Source organism: Chelmon rostratus, chromosome 16 (assembly GCF_017976325.1).
Source record: "Chelmon rostratus isolate fCheRos1 chromosome 16, fCheRos1.pri, whole genome shotgun sequence".
Lineage (NCBI taxonomy): Eukaryota > Metazoa > Chordata > Actinopteri > Chaetodontiformes > Chaetodontidae > Chelmon > Chelmon rostratus.
The window spans coordinates 9,249,240-9,273,053 of NC_055673.1; the positions used below are offsets into that span (position 1 = coordinate 9,249,240).

The window sequence follows — 23,814 nt, forward strand, 5'->3', positions numbered from 1 at the left end:
CAATGGCAATAAGAGTACTGCTTTCAAAATTTAACCTGGTTGAAAACACAGGTTTTATCAGCAAAAAGAACATAAATGATCAAAAATAAGGATGCCCCCTATAGAAGTGTTATAGATCATTATATAGACACTTTTCTCTTAATAATACTGATGCATGAATGTAGGGCCAGTTTTTACTGATTAATATTACCGGGCAGTTCATATATTGTTCATTAAAAAGCTTTTTAAATGTAACTAGTAGCTGTCAAATAAATGTAGTGGTGTAAAACATACTATATCCCCCTCTGAAATGCAGTGGACAAGTAGTAGCATAAAATGGAAATTCTCTTGTAAAGCTTAAGTATTTGAAAACTGTACCTAATTACAGACCTTTTGTGTTTAATTAGAATAAATCAATGAACTGATGAATATAGAAAAAGCAATAATAAGGTGATTGACCTAAGGTGCATTCAATGCTTCATAACACTAAAATTCTGTATTAAAAAAAACAAAATATTGTCAACATGCAACAGCAGGCCAACACAAGCTCCAGCTGTTGCTCTGTGGATCAGATTTCATTTAACTTTATGTGGGACACAGCTAACACATATCTAAATGAAAGAAAACAAAAACTCACATCACGCTTGTGACACACTTGTGTATGTACGGGTATTTCATTCCAGAAATGAACCAACATATTTTGTATTGTGATGAACCACATAACTCATTTAATATATAAAAACATGTGTATTTATCAGTCACCAATAACAACAATTTCATTATGAGAAACAAAGAAATAGCCTAAAACAAAGAAAACTAAAAACAACACAAAATTAAAGACCTATATTGGGAAATAAGATTTTTATTCTACTTTAAGTTTTTCTCCTATTTTACAAATGAAAGATGTGTAACCCAGCACAGCAAAAGCTGTACACTAGGATGCTACATTTTATATACCAAAGCAAAACCACACTACACGACTGTACTCAATCATGTGCTTACATTTTCCATTTTAAATAACATAACTCAGGATCAATGAAAATGACTAATGGTGAGGCCTGAGAAACATCTACACAGCAGCACATTTGGTTTGCAATGACATAAGTGGTGAGATGATGATTTTTACCATCGTCAGTTAAATAATACACTTTTGTATGATTAATGAAGACATTTCAGGTAAACTACCTTTATGTCATATAAGAAAGGCTTACTGGTGACAAACCACCAACATGAAACACCATTCAACATGAATGATATCTGATTTCACATATGGTGGTAACAAATGCCATTAAAAAGAATCAATGTATTCAGGAATAGAAAGTTTTGTTTATCATATCGCCATGATATTTCCTCATACATAATCAAGAGTAAAGCACTTTGAGTGATGCAAATTTTACAACAAGTCAGTGATACAAATCCATTTTAAATGGGACACAGAAGCTGTTGTTTGCCCTCATAATGGCACATTGCAGTTGGGGCATTTTGTGAGAAAAATAAGCCTGGCAATAAGCTAAATTGACTTTTTATGCTTTTCAACTACTTCCATCCACAGTGCCAAAATAACAAGATTTCAACTAAAAAACAAAGACAAGACAAGTTTGCCTGTAAAGTTTCAGATTCAAGTACCTGCAAAGCCCTCATGTTGAGGTTATCAAGTGCAGACCCTCTTAAATAGTACTTTAATAAATAATATCTCTACTTTTTAATGTTAACAAATGTGTAACATTTCCTCGTTGTCAGCCAAGGTGCAATTACAGCCATTTCAGTGTATACTGGATCAAATATATCATCATCATATATGCCTGTTGCATTATGTTGAAAAAAAACAAACAAAATGAAAACAGTCACTTTAAACTCATATGTGTAATAAATGTGACACTTTAAAGTCTTTCGAAACAAAACAAGTCTGCTCATCGGCGAGATAAAGGACCAACTGATGTATTAAGATCTGGCCAAGCGTCTCATATTTCCTCAACTGCCTCAGTAATTTTTGATCAATCAGGTTGTGGTATTTCCTGTGTAACATTTAGCTCTTTTACATTGATTGTTATTTACAAAGAAACATTGATTCTGTTTGTGTGTTAAGTGCAAGTAAATAAAGAAGTGACTGAAGTAAAGTGCACATGATATGATAATGCAAATTAGTATTGTTTGGCACATTTTGGCAGGGACTACATGGTTTTGTTCTACAATATGTTATAATCAGCTGGAAAAATACTTCCTGCATGCCCTTCTTAAGCATCTATGTTCATGATTGAAATATTCTTTTCACCAGAGCTGCAACTAACAATTATTGTCACTACAAAAGAAGCTGCCAATGATTTGCTCAAATCATTTGTTTGTCTATAAAGTGCATGAAAATTGTGAAAAATGCAGTCCCTGGAGCAAAGGGAAAAAACAAGAGATTAGTTTACTATCATACGTGACAAAGGAAAGCAAAAAAAATCCACACATGTAAGAAGGTGGAAAGGACAGCACAGGACATTTTTGCAGGAAAAATATATATTTTTTGGACTGCTGCTGAATGCTTAATAGCAGTGACCCTCTGTGTGTATTTATTTTCAGAAAAGTGACATCTGGTCTTTTTGTTTTTCGCCAATGGCATGAAATCCTACACTGTCACTGTTAGGGCTGCGTTCTATGATGAAAAAAATACAAAACAAGACCACAGACTGCTTTAACGCATTACACATCTAAACTACTTCAAACATCTTTTAACTTAGCAAAAATCAGTGATACTCTTACATAAAAACAATATACACTTCCTGATAATATAGTGCAATAACACCGGTGTGAGCAACAACCACGCCAGATAGTGTTAACGAGTGTCTCTGCATTTCTTCTCCTCCTCTTCTGGTTTTAACATGCCTTGCAGCCATCACAGACTGGCCCTGTGCCTAACATTATGCTTATGTAATCAAGAGCGCCCTCTGCCTTCACTCTGGCTGGCAGGCTGTGGCACCTCCATGTGGTACCAAGGTCAGCTAAGGCCAGCTAAGGTGAGTCAGTTGTAGTAATGGTGCCGCTTGAGGACACCGAGCTGTCTTGTGTAGCTGGGCTGCCACAAGGGGAGGGCAGAGAAATGTCAGGCTGCTTCCGGTTCTCATTTTCTCTCCTGCTACATAAACAGGACGGCCTGCTTAAAGTGCCAGTGCTGCCTGTAAACTCATGTCCAGCTGTACACCTGCCCCGAGCTAGTTCTACTGTTTCTTCCACTTGAGTTTTCTGTTTTTTAGGTGATCCAGGTAGTCGCGTGGAAATGGTGTCAAGTGAACTCGCAGCCTCGCAGCTTCCATGTTTTCCATGTTGATGTTGCTTATGCTTGCCTTGGACTTTGCCAGAGTGGTCAGGGTCGGACCAGCTCATTTTTCTCTTCTGGGATGGGAGAGCAAAACCAAAAATAACAACCATGACAAACCACGGCCTTAAAGGAGAACTACAGTCAATATCTTTAACTCTCTCATAAACATACTTTATATAGTTCTCCCAAATATTTAGTGTGATATTGCTTTCTCATTTAATCTCCTATGTTGTTATACCATCTTTTGCCTAACTGTATAAATATATTTCAAATGGATGCTTGGTTATGAAAAAAAAAGATGTTTTAATAAAAAATACAATTTTGCATTGTTATTTTAACCTCTCTGCCTGTGGCATGAAGCCTGTGATTTGACGGTAACAAAGAAAACATTCAGTATGACACTCACCTTAACTGGCATGTGGAGCTGATTTTGGCGCCAGTGTGGGAGTCTGGGAGTGGTGGTCTGGCTTTGTGTATTTGTGGACTGAAATGCCACCTGAGGAAACCACATTTTGAGCATCATCTCTATCTGCAGCAGGTTTTGGAGGTATTTCTCTCTGTAAAAAACAGAAACAAGCATAGATGACAATGCTGGGCAGTGGACCCCTTAAGTCATTCTGCAGTGGCACATGCCGCTGCTAAAGTTTCACACGATCATTAATATCCTCTGCCCTCATGTTTCACCAAGGGCAGCGCTTAGCCCCTCCACACGCACACACAGATGCACACACACGCAGAGCAGAGCCATACAGAGTGTAGGTATGCTAACATGCTGAATGATTTGTGTTTTTAGCTGAGCTAGGCCAGAGAATATTTGGTTAAAACAGATTGGTGATGCTGTTTGGCCCTCACTGTTCTCCGTGAAGTTTGCCGGAAGTGATGAAATGTAGTCCCGGTGCATTTTATGTGGAGTGGGCAGAGCAGACTCTGTTTTAAAAAAAATGGCCTATCAAATGCTACACTGCTTATCAGCAACCGCTCATGTGTTACTTTAGAAGGCAATTTGGTCTTGTGAGCTCTGATAATTTGGCATGCAGGTGACTCACTAGTCATAATTTTTGCAAATTTTCTTTTTAAAAATACGTGCTGTGCGGTGGATCTAATTTATGCCTATTTGAAGAATGGTTCATGTGGATTCTGAAAAGTATCTGATAAATATTCTTCTGCCAGTCTACATTGGCACGTAGACAAACAAACTTTAAAGTGTTAAATTTGAGAACAGAATTTGGTGAAGTGTGAGTGTTCTTCCCCACAACTCCCACCCCTAACCCATGGCCCGTCTTCTGCCACAAAGCAGTCAACCTAGGGGAAACACTGCTGTATACGGGTGACAATGACAATATCCCTATTTTCACCGCTTACATAATATTAGGATCACTACTTGTGATGTTCTTACCCCATTTCAGGCCTCTGTAATATCCCAAGAATCCTCTGCAATCTGTCTATGGCAACACTTTGCTGGAAACTGGATAAACCTGTCACAATTAAAAGATACAAAAGATACAAAACAGCTGTCAAGGCAAATTGGGACTTGTGGATTTCATTACAGGATAAGATGGATGCACTAAAACTAAAAAGAGATGTTTGATATTGCTCAACCACATACCTTTGACATACCGCCCAGTCTTTAGTCCATGAAGAAGCTCAAGCAAAGGCCGGATAAACCTGCGCAAATCTGCACACTGAGGAAATAAGGAGAAAAAACAGTTTAACTAATATGACTGATCTGATGTGTGGCTGACAAAAATGCTGAAACAATGGCCTGGGAATCCGTTTAGGGGTTCTCACTTTCTGAGCGAAGACCAAGTCCCCTGGTGTTGCTGAAGATGAGCCCAGCGTGGCAGCTCCAGGAGAGGAGGCTGACCCGGGATGCTTATTTTCATCAGGGCAGCGACCAGGCTGGTTGACCAGGCTCCTAAACCTCGAGTGCGGCTGATCAGGATGAGCTGTGAATTCAAGGTGATTTCTGGAAAGTGTGATTCCTTCACCAACTGAGAGGGACTTTGTTATTCCACTGCCCCCCTCTCCCTCTGAGAAGACATCTGCCTCATCCTCAGTCTGCTCACTCTCACTGAGGTGAAAGCTTGAGGTGGAGGGTAGCGAGTCATAAGATGGCCATTTGGAAGACTTGCCCAATGAAGTCATCTGTGGAGACAAGATAATGTCCAAGCAAAACTTCAGTGACTTCAAGTTTTGGCACTGGGCACATCAAGCAGGTATGTTGCAGAATCCAAGCCAAAAGAACTTTTCATCCCCAACATGACTTCTCTGTAAAACATTTAGTAAAATCTGATGCTGGATAAATGAAATGTCACAATATCTTCTAGTATTGCAAATCTTTACAACGAAAGTACAAGCTATATCACTAAAGAATTTCCCATACAATATCAAAATATTGGCAATGCATTAATATCAATCAACCCATATTACAGCAAAAAGCATGTAGAAAAGCTTAAGACATTCATATAACAATCTCAACATTTAGCAGACAGAAGGCAAAACCAATCCAGTCAGTATCATGCAATTCAGATTAGAGGTACACTTGTTGCCAAGTCACGTGAGTGAAATCTTCACAAGGTCCCAGCAGGTATAATATAATCAAGATGTAGACAGGGCAAAGGATCAACGCTGATGTTATCACATGCCCTTAAAGGACTTGCTCCTGTACGCAAATCAACTCGTGCAGCGTCAGAATAGTACGCTCTGTTCTCTGGTGGAAAACAGTTGGGTCATCCGGGGACATGTATACATCCACTGTTGACAGTGTTTACCTCGTGTGACCTCAAGATTATAAACAAACCTTGAACCTGCTTTATGATTTTACCTTAAAATACTTGTTTTTAGCATGCTTGTTATGACTGGTCGGATTTCTACAACTAAGCTACATTTTGGAAACGCACAACTTGTAGCTAGCTCAAACTTGCCAATTAGCTCATTACCTTTGAGAAACATGAAAACAACAGTGCGCGGGGTGCTATAATGATGCTTTAAGTCAGCTGGTCAGAAAAGTCCCATGAAAGTTATGACCCAAAGTGGCTACTTATTCTAGTTAAGGTAAAACAATTTAGAACACTAGTCTGATAAACAACGAACTTTGCGAACAAAAAAACAACAGGAGAAAAGCCAAGACGGGAGCGCTCTTACCTCCGAGATGGAGCAGAATTTGATTCCCAAAGACGTGAAAAGAAAAAAGCGACGCGTGAGAAGGCACGTTGCGCTTATTGAACACGTTGAACAATTTCAGCCTTTACAGAAGTAACCGAGCTAACGGCTAGCTTTCTGGGCACAGATGTGCACAACCCGCGTATGCGTCTGTTATCCAGTCCCACAGTGCGTATTCGAGCCCCGCTCGTGTCTTGTATACTGAGTTGGGCTACCAACCAGTTCAAAATGTACCCACACGGCGCAACGGCCGCTACACGTGCTGAACGGCTACAGCGCCACGATTGGCCGACAGGCTTTGGATCGTTTCTCATCGGCTCAGAGGCTTGGCCAATCAGCAGCGTCCGCAGCCCCGGTTGGCCGGTAAATGCGTAGATCCCACCTCACCTGCAACGGCAGCACGTGCGCGTGGTGTGGCCCATGAAGAAGAGGAACAGCACGCGGCAGCTGACGTGCTAAAAATGTTGGTACTTAAATGAGGTTGCAATTATTGACATGCTTTTATACACACGATACTTTAAAGTAAATTAACCGTGTAATTACAAGTCAGAATGTAGGGACTTGTTTGTTAGAACCCCCAAGACACAATACCTTTGAGGAAAATAAAAGTGTAATTACAGCTGAAAATGCTGGCATTTGTTGTCTAAACCTATATATTTTGCTTGTTTGTGTTTATCTTTATGCAAAGTTGTCCTCTTTTCAAAGAAGCAGCCTATGATATATGAGCATATAATATATATGCCAATATGCATAGATCGAACAATGTGCATAAAAAATTAATGAAATCTGAAGTCCAACACAGTGATAGAGCTAAAATATCAATCATACTTAAAGATACACCACTACCTGATCGTGTATGACAAGCCACTTCAACATGTGACTATCCTTCTACTCCACATTCTCACAGATGATCATAAAATGTATATAGGTGTTAGACTTCAATGTGCACAGTAGAAAATGCATAAAATAGCTTCTTAAAAAAAAAATAATTCATGGCTGCACATGTAAGGAGCAGCCAAATCGGACTTTGGGTTTTGTGCTCATAATTCTGTGCTCTAGAAGCTCCAGTTTATTCATTGCTCATGATGAGGTGAATATGGATAATCCAGACAAGATTATGAGATATGGCATCATAGGCCTATTAGAGCCAGAGACAGAAAGCTTGGGACACTCTTACATGCAGTAAAGTTATATAATGAGATTGTTGTATGCTGAGCAGTGAATCACTACATTGCATGTGAAAACAGGATGCTGTTACCTGCAGGAGGATGTGTCTGGCACTACCTGATTAGCTGAAAAGGCTGCATATATCCAAAAACCAACTGTTCATGGTGATAATGATAAGAATTATGAGACTAGTTTGCAAATTAGATGCTACCACAATTCTGGGTGTGGAGGAGAGAAATGGTCTCAGTCTGACTCTCAGCCAGGCGGTCAAACACCTCAGGAGACTGGTATGAAACTTTATTTTAGTTAGAACAATAGTAATGAATTGCCCATGTTGTTTCCATTATCACAAAATAACTTCAAGTTGCACAGAGCTATCAAGGCTATTGAATTTCCAAGCGTCCGCATGCAAATCAGAAGATCAGTAATGTTCTTTTTATGGAGTATTGTTTGTCTCATTCTTGCCAGGGGCTCCTTAGTGTCTTTTGAAAACAGGCTTGGTGTATGCTCCTGAGGTTTGCATAGTGACATTTAGTTCCAGATTTTTGGATTGCAACATAGATACCGTCACCAAGCAAACAGCATGGTCAGTCCTATCAGCTGATAGAGAAACCATACAAACAGTCGTGGTCAATACCAATAGCTCTGTACACAGACCTGTGAACACTGAAACAGCTGAAGGCTGGTTTGACCATTTCAAAGGTGCCGATGTTCAACCTGCATGCGTCTTCTGCCAGTTGCAGAGGGAATGTGTTTGCTTTATGCTATTGTTGCAGGTAATGTCTGTAAGAAAATAAATAAGGTTCTAAGTTAACTGAGAACTGCTGTCCATTGTTCGGTCCAGGTGTGATCAGGTTTTTGGTATGACAGGTGATATGTTTGCAATTTTGTTTGCCCCGTGGTTGATACTTGTCAGCGATAAGGGAGCGTCAGTGTGTGTGTTTGAGTGTGGATGCTGGGAAGGGGCCAACCAACACCTTTGCACATTTCACAATCATATTACCACACACTTAGAAAAACCTAGGCATGTTACATAGGCAGGGCAAGAGAACCACACTAGTGTCCCCTTTGCTGATAAAACCATACTGAATGATTATAAATGACACCAATAGTACCAACCTGCAGTTGTTTTCATATATGTATAAATATATATATACATATATAGCAATTCACATTTTTCATTTAATTTCCCCATGTTTTGAGATATTTGCCTCTGCCACCACAACACAGTGGAGGGGAGAGATAATTCATCTGTGGAGCTCACAGCATGGAAACATTACATTTAAAAAATGAACAGAAACATCCCTGTTACTCTGAAAGGTTCACAGAATAGTCAACAGTTTAATGGAGACTATTTCTTCAAAAAAAAAACACAACCCCAATTCCAAAAAAGTTGTGTAATCCATAAATGAAACAGAATGTGAACATTTGCTAATCCTTTTTGACATACAGCACAATGCTTTGCCTCATCAACTTCATTGATTTTTGTAAATATCTGCTTATTCTGCATTTGATGCAACACGTTTCAAACAAGTTGGTACAGGAGCAACAAAAGACTGGAAAAGATGTGGAATGCTCCACTCAGGAACACTTTGTCACAGCTGTCAGTAAACACAGTTTGTTTGCAAATGATTGCATTCTGCTTTTACTTACTTGCTGCACAGCGTGCCAACTTTTTTGGAATCAGTGTTCCAATGGCAACTGCTCACAGTCCATTATATCTGGGGTAAAGTGGAATCTGAGAAAACACTATAGCCAGACACCACGAGAGAGAAGAGATAAGTCATTCTTTATGTAGATGAACTGACCTGTTAGAAGAGGTATCAAAGACAGCAGTCAATCTCTTTCAGTGTAAAATATAGGTAATCTATCATGCTGCCCACCCACTGACCTAAGACACAGCACAGGGCATCAACATGACCTGGTAACCTCTGACAAGTGAGCCTGGTGTGAATGTTTAACTTTCCCTGTGTGAGGGGAGCCAAAGGCAGAGCTCACTTTAAAATCTCCTGTGGTGAAAGCACAGGGTCTGGACAGACGTGCACGGCTGATGGATCTTGCTTATGGTAGTTTGCGTGAGGTGGCCGACACCATCAGTGGACATTAACACCACACTGTGCAGTGGTGACCTTGAATTAATTAACAGTGACTTGCTGCTGAGCTGAGACTCCATTCCCAGAAAAAAACATCTCCTGCATTGTATGAATTTCCTCCAGCTAATGAGGTCAAATCTAACAACTTCTGAAGCTTTTATGTGGCCAGATTTACTTTTACGCCATACATACACTATACACACCTGTGTTTACAGTAGAAACCAGTTTGTCTTTGCTGTTTCAATAGAAGTTTAACTGTGACAAATACTGTTTCACCAGCTCAAGGTTTTCAGCAAATCTCTCACATTTATTATCTTTTCCAATAGTAAGATTGTGTGGAAAGATCCAAAACACATAACGTCATCAACAAAGTATTCAATAACCTGCTCATTACAACCAAGAATGAGTACAAAAGATTTTTCCCTCCAAGTACAAACACCGCACTTTTCATGCCAAATTTTGTGGAGAAAAAGAAAAAGATGTCCATAGTTGACTTGACAATGAATGCACGTCTACAAAGGTTTTCTTCTATTTACTGTTAAACAATGTGACAACATGAAAGCCTTTTTTTTTCCTCTGTATTTCCTACGCCCATTTAGATGTGACAGTGACATTGCGCTGATCTTGATTGCTTCTTCCACTTTGCTGGCCCCGTCTCAACCAGTCCACGGATAACGTCCCATTTCATCACACTCCATTCCACTAGCAGCCGAGCCAGGGATCCTCTCTGTTTGTCCTGGAGATGAAGGCAATTTTTCGGGCCATTTCTGTGCAGTAGATACGTCTGCAGTTCTCAAAGTTCTTCCGCTGTCGCTCTCGGCAGGGCTTCTCAAAGTAGCGCTTGTTCTTCACTGTTTCGACAATCCCCTCCTGAGTCAGGATCCTGGAGTTTGTAGAGAAAATGTGTGAATAACTGGGATTTGGGTTGCATTCAACATTCTATTCAACAGGTAAGGTGACACTGACAGTGCAACTATATCAATTTCTGGATTTTTGAAAGGGTAAATTATTAACATATTTAAACATCAACTGCATTTTCCTGCTTTGGTTAACAGATGTAGACCCAGGCCACTTACAACTCAAAATAAAAAGTAACAGTGAGCAGCAGAAAACATTTGTAACATACCTTCTTCATACAACCTGAGAAACACACATTTCTTTATATATATATTCATAAAATGTTAAGACATGAAGGTTTATACAATTTCTTTACAACACATTATAAGCAAGCCAAGAAAGCACCAAGACTGCTTACACTGGCCAAAGTTTTACAACCCTCTAATTACATTTTCATTTCAATCATACATTTTCAAACTGTACCTGGGTATGGGTTTGAATTAAAATACAAACTATGATAGACAAACACTGGATACAACACATGTGCCAGATTTATTTTTTTTTTACTGTGATAATACTTGCAATAGGTCACAAAAATATCACAAACACATTCTCCCATTTACTTAAATTCCTGGGTCTGCATAGCAAAAACAATAATTCTGTCTTGACTCAGGAAATCTGTTTTTCTCGTTTTGAGATGTCTTCTGACTGGCAGACAAGCTGATACAAGCCTGAAACTGTGGTGCTTTGCCTCATACCTATGCCCTGCTGTACTTCCTTTAAAAAGCTGTATTTTAACTTGATTTTATGCATGCTGTGTACTGTGTTTTTAACTTTAAACTATTATTCAGTGGTTTTATTTTCCATATCCTTATTTTTATCTTCCTCCTTATCTTATTTTACTATTATTATCAAGTGGGTTTTAGTCTCCATCTTATTTAACATTAATTTTCTGTCCCTGTTTTTGATGTTCATTCCATGTATTTTTTACGTGAAGCTCTTGGTGCACGTCACTTTTGTTGTAAAGCAAGTTGAGCTGCATTTCTTGTATGAAACGTGCTATACAAAGTCGTTTATTATTATCGTTAACAACCAGAAGAAATACTAATCAAGCAGTTTGGATTACGAAAAAGCAATTTTGGCACACACTATCTGGCTCCTTCTTTATTAGTAAAAAAAAAAAAAAACACCCCAAAACTACTGATTTCCAGATCTCTTTTACAACACACATGCTGCTAGTAGTAATGCGGTCAAATAAAACACCATTAGTACTCGTGATTATGTTACTGGACACTTTGACAATTGTTAATGTGGCTAGCGTTTACGATATTTGATCTATTTTACGATGCATGAATCTAAGAAAACCCTCAAAACTACCAAAACATCAAAATCAAATTCAGCTATCTTTAAGCAGCGACGCCACTGCGCAGCCGCAGCTCTGTGACATTGAGCAGAAGGCTAATGCTAACTCAGCTAACGGTAACTAAGCTAACGTTAGCTTAACATTCCTTGAATAACCACAGACTGAATCTTGTATTGTATCTGAAATTTCAAACATTAGTTTGACCTGTTTAAAGTCTTGTAGGCCGCAGAAACGTTGTCGTCACGAACCATCACTGTCCGCGAAATGAAACGAAGGTGCCTCGACATGATGAGACCGGTGCTTGCTCTACCACCAACCGGGTGGAAACACCGAACGATGAGTTGTTCCGGTGACAGGAAACCTACTAATAAACGCTAGGTGACGCTTGACTCAACCATCCTTGTAAATTACTTTTCTCATTTTTGGAGTTGACTCTAACTTGCTATTTTTTTTGGAGAGAATTCTTCATATTTGTTGCAACATCTTCATGTTCATTTTTCTCAATACTACTTAGATGTGGTGTTTAGTTTTATGATCACTCAACTTTCATCAAAAAAGTTATCAGCATTTTTGTTTTGCCAAAATGTTATAAAGGCTTTTATAATCATGAATCATATGACAGAAAGCTTATGTTCAAACTGCCCTCTAAATAAATGAAGTCCCCTATACAGTATAGGGGACCAAACATCAGCTCTTATCATTTATATAAAGGGAGATAGTTTTCAGGGCAATCACAGATTTATGAAACTACATCCATTGTCATAGCAACAGGGGCGGCGGTGTCCAGTGTTATTCTTTCATCAAGGCTATTCTTCTCCTCTTTTTCTCATCCCTAAGCTGCTGTTGTCCTCAGCGTGTCTCAGTCTGAGGTCAGACAGCGGTGAATGGTGGCCAGGATGGTTAAGCCTAATTTACATTCAAAAGTGCTTTTATGTTTCCTTTCTCTGTCTAAAATACCCACTGCGGTTAATTCCCATGTTGCTGTAACTTTATAGGGTACAGTAGCTGCATGGTGCCACAGGGAGGAATGCTGAGACGACCCGCACAGATAACATTGTGACTCCTTTGTTGTGTGGATGCACTGCATCATGTTTCCAGACGTATCCCTTCTGATCCAGCCCTGATGAAATATTCTTGGCAGTGTGTGACGGTGTGTGTGTGTGTGTGAGAAAGAAAGACCAAAGAGAGTCTATAACCTAAAGAAAGCTATGTTTTCACTGAGTTTTATTCCACTTAAGGTGCTCCCTGATTGTGGAAAGTATAGTTAATTTATTATTTACTTTGTTATCTCCTTTTCTTTGATGCGTTTATTCAATTTTTTCTCCCTAATCCTCCACTCCACAGGCAGAATTGTATTCAGGGTTATGTTTGGACAACCGCAATGTAACTCTTCCGACTTTTATTTTTGTGGACTCTGTCTCTGTCGGTACTAGTTCCGTGTACAAATAATTTCATCACAATATTTTTGGTCTAACTCTATCTTATTTATTTACTTTAGCTTTCATAGTTTCACATGTTGAACACAGCCGCTGTGATCCTATTTGAATTCAATTCAGTCTAATTCAGCTTGACATTGTAGGCAACAGCAACAATACAAAAAAAACAACAACACAATGTTGGTCCTTTCTTATAGTTAATAGTCATAGATAGATAAGTATATCTACATTTAAATGATTAAGGCATGTCAGCATTAGCAGAATATAATCATCTTGTATATATTGACGTTGTTTACATCACTGTGAAGGTAAATGCGTTAAGATGGCATCATGAGATGAAACTGACAGCCTACAGTATATGTGCTATAACTAATAACTACACTGTTTAATGTGTCTCCTCTCTCTTCCGTTTCAAGCGAGGTGTGAAAATGATGATAGCACTTTCCTTGACGGCTGTCTTATCCTTTTGCTCTGTCATAACCAGCTTAATAAACTCCGCACCCTGCAGCTGAACATGAACCATCTGATTTCAGGTTCCAGATCTTAGAGCTTAGCACATCATGGTTCCAGGTCGTATAAAAAGTTTCATTCATATTTCGCTTCACCTATTTTCTGGACTTCTTGACAGATAATTGGCAAAAACATGCCACCAACCTTTAAAAAAAATACTTAGCACTTAATATGCGATCCCCCATCGGCATCAAAGCTCTTACTGGAAGTGCATTTTCCAGCTCGTATCCAAATCTTTCACCATGCTGCCAGAGGTGGAGGCAGCAGTTAGGAGCGGGGGGAAAGTCCCTCCCTGCCACCAGCCTCTGTATTGGCTGGACCAGCATCAGGTCCAGGCGAGCTGTCAGCCAATCAATGGAGGCGCAGATGCGGGCAGAGGAGACGGCTTCACAAATCGGTTGACGGAGAGGGACAGACCTACAGACACGAACCGGAGAGCCTGCTGACAGAATCGGCGTCTAATCTGCAAAAAAATCCGGACTGCGACCGCTTGCATCAACATGGAGAAGAAGATCACAGATTTTTCAGGAAAGTGGACAATGAAGTCTTCGGAAAATTTCGAGGAACTTTTGAAAGCGCTGGGTGAGTATATGCATCTGTGGCATTAAGCCTATTAGATTATCTATTTAATTGTCTTGAAGAAAATGCCCCAAAAAAGATGTTTATCTGCCCTAAAAAGTGTTCCAACACAACACGGGGTTGCACCCCGTTTGTTTCCACTTTTAAATCAAACTGCTTTAAGTGCAAAAACTATTCATGCCAGTTTAGTGTCAAACAGCATATTGTTATCCGGTTTATCATCAACCACTAACCTCCAGTGTTAAAATGCAAAAAAGAAAAAGGAAGGGAAGGGGAAGCATCTCTGCACAAAGACCTGTCAATCACGCTGTCAGTGGCATTATCAACTGGAAATCCACTTGGCTTAGGGGTCAACTGGAAAACCAGAGCAGTTTGAAGTGGCTCTGTGTGGTTTGATTGGTTTGCTCCTGAACTCTCACACACTGTTCCTGGGAATACTGGTCTTGTTAAGCTATAAGGGGCCGTGTGGACTATAAGAGAGAGCAGGAGAAAGAGAGGTCAGGCGAGGGCCAGCCAGTGGCATCCATTAAAAATCTGAAGACAAATAGCCTGTGGAGGAATGTTAGATTAGACTCATCTGAAGCAGGGTCCTCCTCATGCGGTTGTAATTAGAGCCAGTGTAAACGGAACTAAGCCTTGACATGGGCCCCAGCAGCCAGTCGGCTCTGAGAATGACTTTCCTTCACTTCCCTGGGCCTCTCTGACCCAATCTTGTGTTTTGTGTGTTTGTGTGTGTGTGTGTGTGTGTGTGTGTGTGTATTAGTACCTCCGTTAGTACCCCTCCATGAGCAAATATGGTCTGAACTGAATCTGATTTGTGGGGTAGTCTTGATCTTTCTAAAGCCAGTCCATCTCCCATGAATAATAGCAAAAACGAAAGGGTCAGCAGGTGGTTTACATTTGTTCTACATTCATTAAACATCGCTTAACATCTCTACCGATGCGGCACAGTAAACTACAGTAAATTGTTGTTGTTATATTTATTCTTTCACCCTAGTTGCAATTGCTTTCCGACCGGTTGAACCTCTCTGTTGAAAATCCTGTTTTATTTCTCTTGTTGCACAGACACATTGGCACAAGGCCCCTGGGTGAGAGCCTCTGTATGAAGAAACTGTTAACATTTCTTGTTGGAAAGTCAATCAAACATGTACAACACAGATTCCAAAAAAGTTGGGACGCTGTGTAAAATAAATAAAACGGATTGTGATAATGTGCGCATCCTTTTTGACACATACTCAACTGAAAACAGTTTAAAGGCGTCCTCAAAAGACTTTGTCGTTCACAAGCAAGGGTGGGGCGAGGTCCACACTTGTGAAACCCTTTGATTCTATAAAGGAGATCACTACACGGGCACAGGAACAACACGTTAAAGCGTTGGTAAATGCATTGCATTTCCAAATGATTGCATTGTTTTTATTTATGTATTAAATAAACCTTTTTGGATTGGGGTTGTTCAAAGAGGTGCAAAATGAAAAAGCAATTACAAAGACCCACAAAAAACAAATCACTCACAACAAGATGCAAAAAAACACGGATACACAAAACGACCACAAAGAGATACAAACTACAAAGAGACATAAAATGACCACAAACAGATGCAAAACAACTGCAAATCTTGTCTCTTTCGATCTTCTTCTTCTGCTTGTTCCTATGTAGGCAGGGTGGGGGTACAAGGAACATAATCTGTCCATGTATGAAACACATATTCTGTAGCTGTTGCATCACAGAGTAAAAGGATAGTTATCGTTTTCCCTCCACCTTCAGACAGAAAGAGCACAGAAAGAGCATTAAGTTTATTATGTTTGTTTTGTTTTGTTTTGTTTTTTTGCAGCCTGAAATGGTTACCATTAATTCATTATTTATTGTATTTTGGGGTAAGGATTGAGCTATGGGGGTTAACAAGCATCATTTAACAATGTCACTGGAATTAGTGGTTTAAAAGACCATACCAGTGGTTTTGCATGTTGTAACCCATTTAGAACAAATCACATATGCTTCACATTATCCACAAACATTTTCTAAAGCATGCCATACATTAAGTTCTCTAAAATCGTCATGCAGAGACTTGAAACTAAGAAACAAATCACAATGAATATTTCCTTGTCTTGTTTTCTTTTCAGCCAAATTATGTTATTGTGTGGCATTGCATCAGCACAGACTGTTTTGACAACTCGTAGGCTGCCAAAAAGCATCGCATGCATAACCTTTGTTGAACTGAGATCAAGCTGAGAAGACAAGTTACAAGCAAACATGGACACTGGGAAAAGAGGGGCATGAATTTGGTTTTTAATTGTGTTATAAAACCTGCTGTTTGGCTGTTGACTCCCAAATGTCAGATGACATCATTTCAGTGAGTGCCAAGCAGGGAAAAATCCAACACAATCCCTGCTCACAGCTGGATTGCCACATAGCAATAATGTAACACTGTCAAAAAAAAAAAAAAACTGAAGGTGCTGAAAGATTCACATTGATGGACCACTTAAAGCGAACTCGGTACATTGATTTTCATGCTGTACTGAATGAACTCAAACCAATGGCTGCTTTGAAGATAAGAAATCAGAGAAAAAATCTTCTTTATATAAAGTTTAGTGTTTGTGCTGTAAACACTCCAAACCGCTGGTATGCTCATGTAACTGTCATCAAATGTGGTGTGATATCAGTTCTGTTTGTTTGTGAACAGGTGTGAATGTGTTCTTAAGGAAGATTGCAGTGACAGCTGCCTCCAGCCCGGCAGTGGAAATCACTCAGCAGGGAGAGAGTCTGTCCATCAAGACGTCCACCAGTGTCCGCACGACCCATGTCTCCTTCACTGTGGGTCAGTCCTTCAATGAGGCCACAGTGGATGGACGTCCCTGCACGGTACTGCACATCCCTAAACTTCCAGTGTAACATTCCTGTGCAATGTCAGTACATGCATACCAGCATTTGGCCAAGGACAGCATAATCAGCCAAAGCTCTGCACATAAGAAACATATGGAAATCATTTCAGTGCAAATCCACAGTCAGTCCTGGTGATAATATATGGATCTGTTCTTCATTTCTTCATGCTGAGTGAGCGGTGATGGACATAGTTCCTGACAGGTTGTAAAAATGTTGACGCTGAGCTCCAGTCATGATGAAGCCCAAACTTTGCTATAACTTCACAGTGTTCAGAGCAAGTTATTAATATTTTTCTACTATGAAATCTTGCAGAGTCTTCCTAAGTGGGAAACAGAGAGCAAGATCAGCTGTGAACAGACTCTACAGAAAGGCGACGGGCCCAAGACGTCGTGGACCCGAGAGCTGACCAACGATGGACAGCTGATACTGGTAATTATTTTGTGTAAAGCACCAATACACAGCGAAAGAGTATCAGATCTAAAAAGACAAAAAACTGAGACAATTGTCTAGTCTGAGAGCTTTACAGTATTAAAAATAAGGTTAACACCCTTCATGAAGGGTTTGGTGCAAAAATGACTCACTAATGCCTGCAGCCATCTAGCCAGCCTTGCTAATCAACACTAGGTACAAAGATTAGTGCTAATATAGCGTTTACCATACCGCTGGGAAGACGGCTGAGACGCCACCAGTTATATCTAAATAAAGTCTAATATCCACTCTAATAGAATCAATTCACCTCATGTAAAAGGAGATATGACCAGTTTGTGTCTAGAGCCATGTCTCTAGATCAGCTGGCTCTTTAGGAAATCCCCTCAACATGACTGTTTGATCACTTTTCTCCAGGAAAAGAGCTCCAGAGCATGTTCACCAAAATCCATTTAACAACAGCTCACTTACATTTAAAAGCCTCGAAGAAGACAAAACTGGTGTCATGCCGGAGGAGGTGAAACAACAACCAGAGATTACTGATCAATAAAGCATGAATAAATTAATTCCTAAATAGTAATAAAGACATGAATCACAAATTATAAACCCTTTATAATGGGAACCTTATTAGAAAGTATTTTAAAGTCTTTTTGTCGCTCTTTTTTTTCAGACAATGACTGCTGGGGATGTCGTCTGCACCAGAGTTTATGAGAGGGAATGAGGAATCTTTTTCAAGACTGTCATCCAATACTCCTGTTTTGTGCCTCATGCATGGTTTACATTTCCTCACCTGGTTTTCCTCTTCGTCCTCCTCCCAGCCAGTCACATGCTGGTCAAACTGTGTAGGAAAGCCTTCAGTTTACATGGATGCACAGTATGTTGGAGCAGTAGTTGCTTTTATAACTCCAAAGCTGAGCTTATTGTGTATGTATCATACAGAAATCTCACACATTCCTTTTTTTAAAGCTGTTTTGCAGTGTCTAAATCTTTTTTCATGATAAACTGTTTTATATGAACTTACAGTTTGGTGATTCCTTTTCAAACACTCATCCTGTATGTTGCCTCCTCCCTGCACCTCCCATTCCCTTGTCTGCATATCACTTTACATCACTGTCTAGTGTTCAAACTCTCCCGATTACTCCACACCCTTTCCCCATCCATCTTTCCATTTGCAATCCAGTACCTGGTCCCCTGTGTGCTCTTTGTCATCCTAGCTCACTATGCTCCCTCAATATGTAGTCAATTAGTTTGAAAAGTCCCACAGACAATTCATATTTTCTAAACTCTGCTTGAGAGACATTTGGCAAAGCCGAGAGGGAAACAGGGAGTGGAAAGGAAAATGAGTGAGTGAAAGAGAGAGGGTGGTCATGAGAAAATTATTTCTTAGCATCAGGAGAGGTTGCACTTCATTTGCTCTGCTTTCCAGTTGTAACTACTTACAGAATGAGCTCAATAAAAATTCCCCCACCCCTTTGCTCTGGCTTTGCACCCAGGTACAAAGTGTTTGGTGGCTTCCTTTGACACTGTGCAGGGAGATTTCCAGCTGTACCCACTTTTCAACGAAATGGATGCAAACAAAATATACAAACAGACTTGAAATGTGAACAGAGAGTCTCTGAAGTCTGTCTTTTGCGCAACTAAAGCTCAACTGCGTGGTTCAGTCTGAGGCGGATTTCACCTTGCTGTGAAAAATGGACCTTTGGGGTCTCTCAGGCACTTCCTGAGGAGAGTACTGCTATGGTTCACAGGCCGCGATGGTTTTTCCACGTTTTCAAACAGTGTGCAGACAAGCACCCCTCTGAAGTGCTTCCCAGTTTATACACACAGTGCTGAGCAAGCAGAGGGACGACTGGGCCTCCTCCAGGATGAATGTTCTCAATAACCTCTGTGGGTAAATGTGCGTGTTTGCATCAGCGGTTGGAGGAAGTCCTGAAGTACGAATACCACAATGTAAAAAGAGCAAAGGTATAGAAGTATTATCAGCAAAATATACCTAAAGCATGAATATAAAAGCACTTTTCTGACTGATATATTAGCATACTGTGCAGTATATTACTTGTTTACATTGAAGCATATGCTACATTTCGCTTTTGGGAATTTTAACTACTTTTAAGTACAAGTACAATCAATTGTATGTACAGTGGTTCCCAGCCTATAGGTCGGCCCCCTCAAAGGATCACAGGATAGCTCTGGTGGGTCATGAGGTGATTAACAGGGCAGGAAAGAGACCATGTAAGAAGAATAGATGGGAAAGCTAACAGCTCCTATAGACACCTGAAATGAGCCCAAACTGAATGCTTAATTGTTAACAATTCATTATTCTTCCCTCACACGTTTTTTAAATGTAAAATCTTAAGTAACTTGTAACAACAGCCGTCAAATAAATGTGTGCAGTAATAAGTTGTCTCTGGGTCGTACAAAGTAGCCTAAAAAGGAAATACTCATAAAGTGTGTTAGTGTTTGCCTGAAAGAAGCAGAGTGAAAAGATCATGTGTGACCAAGAATGCATGGCTTACACAACTTCACTCATTATATTTGTGCTTTTATGTCTCACAGGCTGAAAGTATGTTTTCAATGGCCTCAGTGAAACCCGTGTTATTGTGTAAGCGCTCATCAAAACCGCAGCGCTTTAACTGCACTCTGGAGGGGATGGAAAGTTCCCTGCTATTTGCTCAATGAGAACATTGGCATTGCACACACACACACACACACACACACACATACATGAGATGCCTGATTCTGTCTAAATGACCCCTTTGACTGATGGTTGTTAGCCTCATAGGAGCAGTCTAAACCACCCAGTCCCTCCTTGTTAGCCGGGTCACTTTCCACACACAACTGTTATGCCAGTTCATTCCTCAGGCAGTGATGTCATGGAGCATTGCATTGCTTGATTGGCTGAAGGAATGCTGTGGTTTTAGGACCGGGAAGCAACCAAGTCCAGCATTTGAATAAGGGCCATCTGGACCAATCATGGCAGGCCAATTAAAGGAAATGATGAGTCACAGGAGTCAGCTGACAAACACAGATGCTGCTGGACAGGGGCGTGAGGACAAACAAAGCAGAGCAGGTTCAGAGAGAAAACACAAGTGATAGACGCTCGTTCAGTCAATCGTCTTGTTTTGTCTGACCAGCAGCCCAAAACCACAATATTGTCAATTTACACACATATAAAACAGAGAGAACCAGCATATCCTCACGTTGGAGAAGCTGGAACAAGCAAACGCTTGGCATTTAGAATGAGCAATGACTCAAACCACTAATCAATTATCAAGACATTTGCCTATTTATTTTCTGTTCGTAGACTTCTCTATTAATCTGCTATTTCTTTCAGTCTCTGTTAGACTTTGCTTTTCGTTTCACATACATACAATTACAATTTAAAAAAATCAGCTTGACCTAACTTTTTTGACTCGTGACCTTCTAACAGGTTGCGTAAGTGAGCTCTGAATAGTTTCTTTTTTCCATCTCATTAAGTCATCCACAACTCCTCAAGTTTATCCTGTTCAGTCTCACCGTCCCACTTGTGGACAGTCTGCACAAACTAATGCTTTGCAGGCAAACATTGGTCAAACCCACAAAGCTCTATTTTATTTATTCTAGATGAGAGCCCAACGTTTCCACACGTACCATATATGTCAGGTTGAATTGGAATTTTTGAAGTTGGCCTGCCATAAGGTTTGAGTTGGCGTGACACGTTTCCAGCAAAATCATAATAATCATAAGAATATGTTTAAAATATAGCATAAGTGACTTTGGCCTGTGGTCCACAATTATGTTCCCGTTTGGTCCTCCAAGGGAAAAAGTTTGGGCCCCCCTTATGCAGAAGACATCAAGATCATTTTGATGCCACCATGAAAAATATGGGGCTGTGGGTCTGAATATTCCACTCAGTGTAAACATCATCCAGCTAATAAAGAACACACATATGAAGCTGATTTTTCAAACCTAGTTAAAGGGAAAATTAAAGAAGACTGGATCCTAAACCAGTTTGTGTGTGTTCTGTTCATAAATACCAAAAGGGTCCAGTAACAGGAAATGTAGGCCCACAGCATATGTACTGTACTGTGTGTATAGTGTGCATGAGGGACAGTATGTGTTTGTAATAAAATCATATGACTGCCCTCACCCATGTGATCCCATGTGACTTGTAGGAGAAGATAATGAAAGGAGATCAGGCTTGACTGTACATGCGCATTAAGCCATGAAGTGTATATTAACTAGGTGTAATCCTTCCAGCCACAGCTCAGACCTGTGACTGCAGGGTCGTACTATGAAAAGGCTGGGACCTTGTCACTGTGCTACAACAGTAGGTCTGGGAGACTCACACCCAGTTGCCGAGTAAAAAAACAAGTTCCATTCAACTAACATTTTAAGAGCAGATATATATAAGTACATTCATCCAATGTAATTAAAATATGGAAAAATTTGTCTTTTGTTTACCAGAGTTTCTGCTCCCCAACAGCTACCTAAGAATCATAGTCAGCTGAGACCAGCGAAGTGGGGTAAAATGATTCCTTCAAGGCACAAGAGGGACATCTACTGGAAGAGAAGGAGAGCATCTTTTTAAAACAGCAGAACATGAAAACTTATCATACAGTTAACATCCCTCCCAGTCAAACTAGACTTTGGAGTTGGATTGGATTTTTAATATAAGCAATACAATGGTTTGGGGGGGTGATGTCACTTTAAAAAGTGTCAAATTTTCGAGTAAGGGAAAGTTATAGTATCTGGCACAATCTTTCTGAACTTAATTCACTGTCTCTGTTCTGCAGAGCATATTTTATATCACCTCTAAGGTAAAATAATTTCCATGCCTTGCATCTCATTTGTGTCTGGTGCAGGTTTAAAAAGGGAAGATCACTAAAGAATAACCATGTGGTAACTAAGATAAAAACTGAGTTGTGTGAGTTTACCTGAAACGGTTCATTGATAAACTATGTGATTCTCTTGGTTAATGATTAAACCTTTATTTTCAGTCCAGACGTCTGATTGGCTGAGATACAGGGGGGCAGTTAAAGTTAAATGTCTGATAAAGACACACCTGCCACCACCACCATGCTTCGAATAACATGTTCATTTTCTTTAGATGTACTGGTACCATACAGAACTAGTCATTAATCACATATTTAACAAACATTTGCATTCTTTTTTCGTTCTTACTTGGTAATTAGAAACATTGGCATTTTGTGATTTTGTACACAAAAGACACTCAGGTCTGACTGATTCATTGATTGATTGATTGCAATTAATACATATTTGAATCTAGGCATCATTTAATCAATTTTCTTAAATTTTATAGTATGTTACCCCAGCACATTTACTAACTTAGAATGTTTTTTAATGGTAACACTAAGCCACCTCTTCCTCATAGTTCTTTAAATCACACCATGGTAGGAAATATTGGGTTTTTTTTATCTACTCCATCAACCTGGATCAGTAGGCTCACAACAGTCTTTCAGAGAGACATCATACCACTTTAATTCATTAGTGGGGAAGGTTTAAATATAGGTATTGTCTTCAGGATAGCAAACAAACCTAGAGGTGTCTGTTTCAGACTACTGCATCATTGCTTTCCATCAAAATATCAAATTATACATAAAAAAAGGTTTGACATTGATATGAATTGTTCTATCTGTGGACTTGATAACGAAACAACCCCCAACAGAGCAGTTCTGTTACGTATATTCTGGAAACTTTTCTCCAGTTATATTTATGGTAACATTTTTGTTCATTTTCATAACCATATGAAGATGTTTTTATGATGTCTGCAGTGCAGAACAAGTCATTCCAGCCATCACTTTAATTTCATATCAAGTCATAGCACGTTAAATTTTGGAATATGTTTTTAAAAAATCTGTCAATTGACATTTTTCTGGTGGTAGCCTTTTCCACTTTAATTATTTTTTAATCGTCTATTTTAAGGTACTTTTACCATTCTTCTTCTTCTTCTTCTTCTTCTCATTATTATTATTATTATTATTACAATTACACGTTCCGGCCCCGCCCCCTTGTGTTCCCACGTGCTTCTCTGCCGCAGCAGCAGTCACATGACCGAGTCTTCGGCTGGTTACTTCCTGT

The 23,814-nt window shown here is 39.7% G+C and overlaps 3 protein-coding genes across 3 annotated transcripts; 1 reads left to right on the forward strand and 2 right to left on the reverse strand.

Moving 5' to 3' along the window:
• Positions 1–683: 683 nt before the first annotated feature.
• Positions 684–6,633, reverse strand: ciarta (circadian associated repressor of transcription a). Its single transcript, XM_041955464.1, has 6 exons — positions 6,425–6,633; positions 5,069–5,425; positions 4,887–4,962; positions 4,677–4,755; positions 3,687–3,837; positions 684–3,354 (listed from the first exon to the last, which is right to left on the reverse strand). The coding sequence occupies exons 2-6, from the start codon at positions 5,423–5,425 to the stop codon at positions 2,974–2,976; spliced, it is 1,044 nt and encodes a 347-aa protein (XP_041811398.1). The 5' UTR covers positions 6,425–6,633; the 3' UTR covers positions 684–2,973.
• Positions 6,634–9,982: 3,349 nt separating this feature from the next.
• On the reverse strand, positions 9,983–12,237 carry mrps21 (mitochondrial ribosomal protein S21). The gene is made up of 2 exons (XM_041955570.1): positions 12,107–12,237; positions 9,983–10,585 (listed from the first exon to the last, which is right to left on the reverse strand). The coding sequence occupies exons 1-2, from the start codon at positions 12,187–12,189 to the stop codon at positions 10,405–10,407; spliced, it is 264 nt and encodes an 87-aa protein (XP_041811504.1). The 5' UTR covers positions 12,190–12,237; the 3' UTR covers positions 9,983–10,404.
• A 1,997-nt stretch (positions 12,238–14,234) lies between these two features.
• crabp2b (cellular retinoic acid binding protein 2, b) lies at positions 14,235–18,755 on the forward strand. The gene is made up of 4 exons (XM_041955373.1): positions 14,235–14,430; positions 17,108–17,286; positions 17,620–17,736; positions 18,404–18,755. Exons 1-4 carry the CDS (start codon positions 14,349–14,351, stop codon positions 18,452–18,454), a joined length of 429 nt encoding a protein of 142 aa, XP_041811307.1. The 5' UTR covers positions 14,235–14,348; the 3' UTR covers positions 18,455–18,755.
• Positions 18,756–23,814: the final 5,059 nt, after the last annotated feature.